Here is a 5,806-nt window from a genome sequence, read left to right as displayed (position 1 = left end):
GTGTTTAATTGGGGTTGGAGCTAAACTCTTCAGGACACCGGCCCTCCAGGACCGAGTTTGGGCACCCCTGCATTAAAGCATTTGTAGACTGTAGGTTAGGATTAGTAGAATAAGTTGGCGTACTTGCAAAGTTACTTAAAGTCAGTAGAACGTCTGTTGAGCGAACATCAAAATAAAGTCTTAGTAGATATTAAGCAGACAGTATTCTCTAATGACTGCTAGTTGACATGTAGTTGCAAAGTTATTTATAGGTAGTTGAATGTAACTCTGATGGAAACCTGGTTCTAAAATCCACATGTGCTTTAACAGGACCAACCCAAAGAACATTTTGCAGAATTTTGAAGATGATTTGAAATGTGCTCTATTAGTTTTGGAGGTTTCTGTGTTTCCACATTCAAGCAGACAGGCGCTGTTCTTGCTGTTCTTCCCATTGCTTAGATACAGTACAAAATCACTACCTTTAAGGGTGTAGCCAAGATGCCACCAAGTAGACTGACTTGACTCAAAGGGACTAAAGGGTACTACTCGGTATGTTCAATATAATGTAGTAGCTCTTACCACATTCGGGTGTTTTCCAAGAGCTACTGCGCCCCTGTCCTCTGGATCCCGTCTCTCTCGCCGTCTCTTGGCCAGCCAGAGGAAGAGACATAGTACTGTCACAGCCACTATCAGAACAAGGGCAGCGATGCCGCCAGCCATCCCTGCGTTCATATCTCCAAACAGACGTTCCTCGCCGAACGGACTTCTGGGAACTGTCCGAGAGTTTAGAGATTGAAATTTTTTTACAAATCTCTCACAAAGACTTGTTCTTTTTTATGGTCAGTTACACTTGTCTCCAAGTGATTTATCATATAGTTTGGCTTTGAACGACCAATAGGGCAGTGAGGAACTGGAGAAGGATAGAGGTTAATGGGAATACAATGAGGCTAAATCTAATTTAACACATTATTCATGCCTCTTAAATCAACCATGAATAATCAAATTAACCAAATGATTGATCTGTGTAAATTATTTTCCATATAGGGTTTGACTCTCTATGGAACAGTGTTTACTTTTGGCAAAATATTATTTTACTTCTCACCTGAATGACGCATGCTGAAAAATTGCACTATTAAAAACATTTCTTCAATATTTTTCTGTGCATCTTTGATAAGTGAAATCAATTTCTAAATGTTTTTTTGTTTAAGTTTGTTTTCTTAAAAAATGAACAGATATGGCACAGATCCATAATTTATTCTAACAATGAGGATAAAGTTAAAAGCAGTATTAAAGGACAACTTATAATGATTTCATACAATTTCAGTTTAGAGGAGTTTTATCAATATTGTGTCAATATTCAAGAAATATGAATTTAATTAAAAGAAGACATTTTTGTGGTACAGAGTTGTCATATTGCAATGTTTTATTTTATTTTACTTTCAAAAGAAGGATAAATGGTAACGATTCATGCAATTTCAGTTTACAGAAGTTGTATCAATAATTTATCATTCATAAAAGAAACATGAGTTGAATTGGAGGAGACCATGTTTGTTTGTTTTTATTTATTTGTTTGTTTGTGGTACAGAGATTCGAAATTGCAATATTTTACTGAACTTATATTTAATTTTATATTATTACATTTTATTTTCAAAAGGTAACTCTTTACTTTTTTTTTATCAATTTAATAGAAGAAAATATGTATGGAAAAACATATTTAACTGTGGTTACATAACCTTGATTTTAAAGAAATCTCAAGATTAACACAATTAATGCCCTTAAGTGCGTTTACCTGGTTGTCCCCTCTGCAGTACTTCAATATCCACTGAAGCATGGGCCGTCTCACCTGACTCTTCATCTGTTGCAATCACCTTTGATTAAAAATAAGCATCACATCATCAGAGATGTCATGACAAATATGTACATGGCATTAATGAGGCATACATGTAGATCAGCGGTCGGGAACCTATGGCTCGCGAGCCACACCAGGTCTCTTACACTTTACCAAGAAATAATCGATTAAAAAACTAGATTTCAGCTTTTTTGCAGACAGTTACAACTCCTTTGCTATACAGCCTACCGAAGTTAATGAAAAGTTTAGAATAATAAAATATGTACAGTTTGGACCGGTCAAGTGCGTTCAGTGCAGTTCGCAACAGCAATCAACTGCATACTTTTTATGATCCTACAAACAGACATTCACCAAAACAATAACAACCCGTATTTTAACTGAAATATTATAACTATTATAAGACCAGATCACCAATACAAGATAATTAACTACACAAAAGCCCATTTGCTTTATGCCTGCACACTTAGTAAACCAGGCCTGGTTTTACAGGGGTACTAGAGGGTGCTCAAACGAAAGCAAGAGCACCCTCAGTTAAAGCTGTAATAACAGCTCTCTAGTGCATAGTTGGGTTCACGCTCTCAAAGAGCATCAAAGGTTTCTATTTACAACATGTTTTTGTAGCGTTGAGCAGTATAGCCAATAACAGACATATCTGCTGATTTCTTAAAGGCAATGGCCAATCAGAGGAGTTTAAGTTGGCTCTTTGGTCAAAAAAGTTTCCCGAACCCTGATGTAGATCATTGAGTCATAGTCATAGTTGTCACCTTTATTTTCAAAAGGTAACTCTTTACTTTTTTTTTATCAATTTAATAGAAGAAAATATGTATGGAAAAACATATTTAACTGTGGTTACATAACCTTGATTTTAAAGAAATCTCAAGATTAACACAATTAATGCCCTTAAGTGCATTTACCTGGTTGTCCCCTCTGCAGTACTTCAATATCCACTGAAGCATGGGCCGTCTCACCTGACTCTTCATCTGTTGCAATCACCTTTGATTAAAAATAAGCATCACATCATCAGAGATGTCATGACAAATATGTACATGGCATTAATGAGGCATACATGTAGATCAGCGGTCGGGAACCTATGGCTCGCGAGCCACACCAGGTCTCTTACACTTTACCAAGAAATAATCGATTAAAAAACTAGATTTCAGCTTTTTTGCAGACAGTTACAACTCCTTTGCTATACAGCCTACCGAAGTTAATGAAAAGTTTAGAATAACAGACATATCTGTTGATTTCTTAAAGGCAATGGCCAATCAGAGGAGTTTAAGTTGGCTCTTTGGTCAAAAAAGTTTCCCGACCCCTGATGTAGATCACTGAGTCATAGTCATAGTTGTCACCTCCAGAATGTGTCGGTCGAACGCTCTGAGCCGGTCTGTCTTTGCAATCACAATGCCATCCTGGGTAATGTGGTACAGTTTGTTGCTACCTGTCAAGGGCTGCATTGTGTAATGGATTTTTGGGTTTATTCCCTTCAGAAGAGCAAAGAAAGAGAGAAAATGCTCTAAACTAAGTTTTCAGGCATTTTTTAAATAAGTGTTTCCTATAAAGGAAATGTTTTCACTGTACATCTCTGAAGTCCCTGTCGATGGCCTGGACTACCAGGACTTGGTTCCCGTAGGTAGTGACCAGTGTAGCAGGACTGGAGCTCTCGATGAGGAACCCTTTGTAGACAGTTTTGTTGAAGAATGGAGGAAATAGGTTCTCCGACACCACATGCACCAGTGCCGTCGCCACCGAATATTTCTTTGGGTCGTTCACCTGCGCAGCCTGTCGGAGTTTGCAATGAGCAGTTATGATGAGACCTTTGATGTCCTCATTGTGTCACATAACCCACACATTTTTGTTCAATGCAATTTCTTTTTATTGTCTGCCATTATGGTTTGCAATACGGCAGTTGAAGTACTTCCATACTGTGTCCTTGTTAACACTATACAGCAGATCAGCGTGTTAAATCAGCCATCATCTTGTTCATAAACATAGACATTATCTCATCATACCATTATGCGGAGTCTGAATGAAGGTGTGAGGAGTCTGTTCTCCACACGTTGCCTGAGAGAGATTTCTCCTGTTTTAGAGTCGATTGTAAATCTGCCATTGTCATCACCTATAAAGTCATTTTGAATATCATTAAAAAACTATAATGTACATTTGAAGGATTAAACAGTCCATAAATCAATGCAACATACAGTAAACTCACTCACCTGACAAAATACTGTAGACTAGAGGAGTCAGTATGTCTTTGTCTCCGTCTTCAGCATGAATGGGACCCGGAGAAAAATAAAGCACAGCATCCTAGATCATAAAGAGCATAAATTTTTAACCATGCAGGTGAAGACACAAGCTTCACAGCTCCACTTTTTTTTTTTAAATGCTAAAAAAAATTGTATTACACTTATTGTTATTGCTTAACATTATTTCTGCTGTGAAATAACAATTATTTAATTATTTATTTTGACACATATTTTGCAGACAGCTAATGTGGCTACTCTAGTTTTCATATTTATAATTTTATTAATTTATTTAAAATTGGTAGAATCTGCTTTTCTCAATACACAACCATCAAAAGGCACATGATCCTTTAGAAATTATTCTAATATACTGATTTGCTATATAGGTAATATTCGATTCGAAAAATTATCGATTTTTCTTTTATGCCAAAAATAATTAGGATATTAAGTAAAGATCCTGTTCCATGAAGATATTTTGTAAATTTCCTACCATAAATATATAAAAACTTAATTTCATAAATTTTTATCCATGCAGGTGAAGACACAAGCTTCACAGCTCCACTTTTTTTTTTAAATGCTAAAAAAAATTGTATTACACTTATTGTTATTGCTTAACATTATTTCTGCTGTGAAATAACAATTATTTAATTATTTATTTTGACACATATTTTGCAGACAGCTAATGTGGCTACTCTAGTTTTCATATTTATAATTTTATTAATTTATTTAAAATTGGTAGAATCTGCTTTTCTCAATACACAACCATCAAAAGGCACATGATCCTTTAGAAATTATTCTAATATACTGATTTGCTATATAGGTAATATTCAGGATTCTTTATTGAATGGAAAGTTCAAAATAACAGCATTTATTTGAAACAGATTTTTTTTTTTACATTATAAATGTCTTTAATGTCAGTTTTGATCAATTTGTGACCCTGGACCACAAAACCAGCCTTAAGTCGCTGGGGATCTCGGCCAAATATCCTAACAAACCATACATCAATGGAAAGCTTATTTATTCAGCTTTCAGATGATGTATAAATCTCAATTTCGAAAAATTGACCCTTATGACTGGTTTTGTGGTCCACGGTCACATTTAATCCCTCCTTGCTTAATAAAATCATTACATTTTGAACTTTGAAGTTTTTTTGAACTTTTGAACAGTGTATATCAGGTAATTTCAGCTAAATCAATCACCTGTACATTAAAATACTACCACATACCTCATCTGTCTCTGTGATGTTAACACTGTACACAGGGTTGGTGCAGATATTATGATCTCCATCTTCATAAACAGGTGTGCATGGCTGAAACTGAGGATACTGGTCATCACCGTCTAGAACATTCACGGTGACTGTAGCTGTTGTGCTGTACTTCTCTTTTGTGTTCGTTTCCTGTTGATTTAAACAGCAAGAATGGCAGTTCAAACTGTTTTCTCTTAGTTCTGATTCCTTTCCATAAATGTCTTGCGATTGCCAGTCAGCACATATGTGAATAACATGTGCTACGTACCACAGCAAATATGACCACCTGCAGCTGGGTTTTAGTCTCATAGTCCAACGGTTTATCCAGGATCACCATCCCGCTGTTGGGCAGATCAATCCTAAAATAGCTGGCATCGGCCTGAATGAGAGAGACACACAGTGCTGGTAATGCTCTCTTGGATTCTGGAAAGGAAAAGGGGTTCTCTAATAGCATTCATGTATTTTTATGTGTCCAAATAAATTTTTGTGGCC

The 5,806-nt window shown here is 36.0% G+C and overlaps 1 protein-coding gene across 4 annotated transcripts in view; it reads right to left on the bottom strand.

The window, feature by feature from the left end:
• Positions 1–5,806, bottom strand: part of LOC107699064 (cadherin-related family member 5-like) — a 24,439-nt gene that overhangs the window by 4,498 nt on the left and 14,135 nt on the right. For 3 of the 4 annotated variants that reach the window (XM_016500231.1, XM_016500228.1, XM_016500230.1), the window contains exons 7-14: positions 5,583–5,693; positions 5,294–5,464; positions 4,042–4,132; positions 3,838–3,944; positions 3,407–3,607; positions 3,178–3,309; positions 2,743–2,821; positions 559–752 (exon numbers count right to left, since the gene is read on the bottom strand). In XM_016500231.1, the coding sequence (XP_016355717.1) occupies positions 559–752; positions 2,743–2,821; positions 3,178–3,309; positions 3,407–3,607; positions 3,838–3,944; positions 4,042–4,132; positions 5,294–5,464; positions 5,583–5,693 (1,086 nt within the window). The remainder of the gene's footprint in view (positions 1–558; positions 753–2,742; positions 2,822–3,177; positions 3,310–3,406; positions 3,608–3,837; positions 3,945–4,041; positions 4,133–5,293; positions 5,465–5,582; positions 5,694–5,806) is intronic. The other variant, XM_016500229.1, reaches the window with a different exon arrangement.

Source organism: Sinocyclocheilus anshuiensis, unplaced genomic scaffold (genome assembly GCF_001515605.1).
Source record: "Sinocyclocheilus anshuiensis isolate Anshui unplaced genomic scaffold, SAMN03320099.WGS_v1.1 scaffold346, whole genome shotgun sequence".
NCBI classification, from domain to species: Eukaryota; Metazoa; Chordata; class Actinopteri; order Cypriniformes; family Cyprinidae; genus Sinocyclocheilus; species Sinocyclocheilus anshuiensis.
This window is presented reverse-complemented; position numbering and strand designations above follow the sequence as displayed.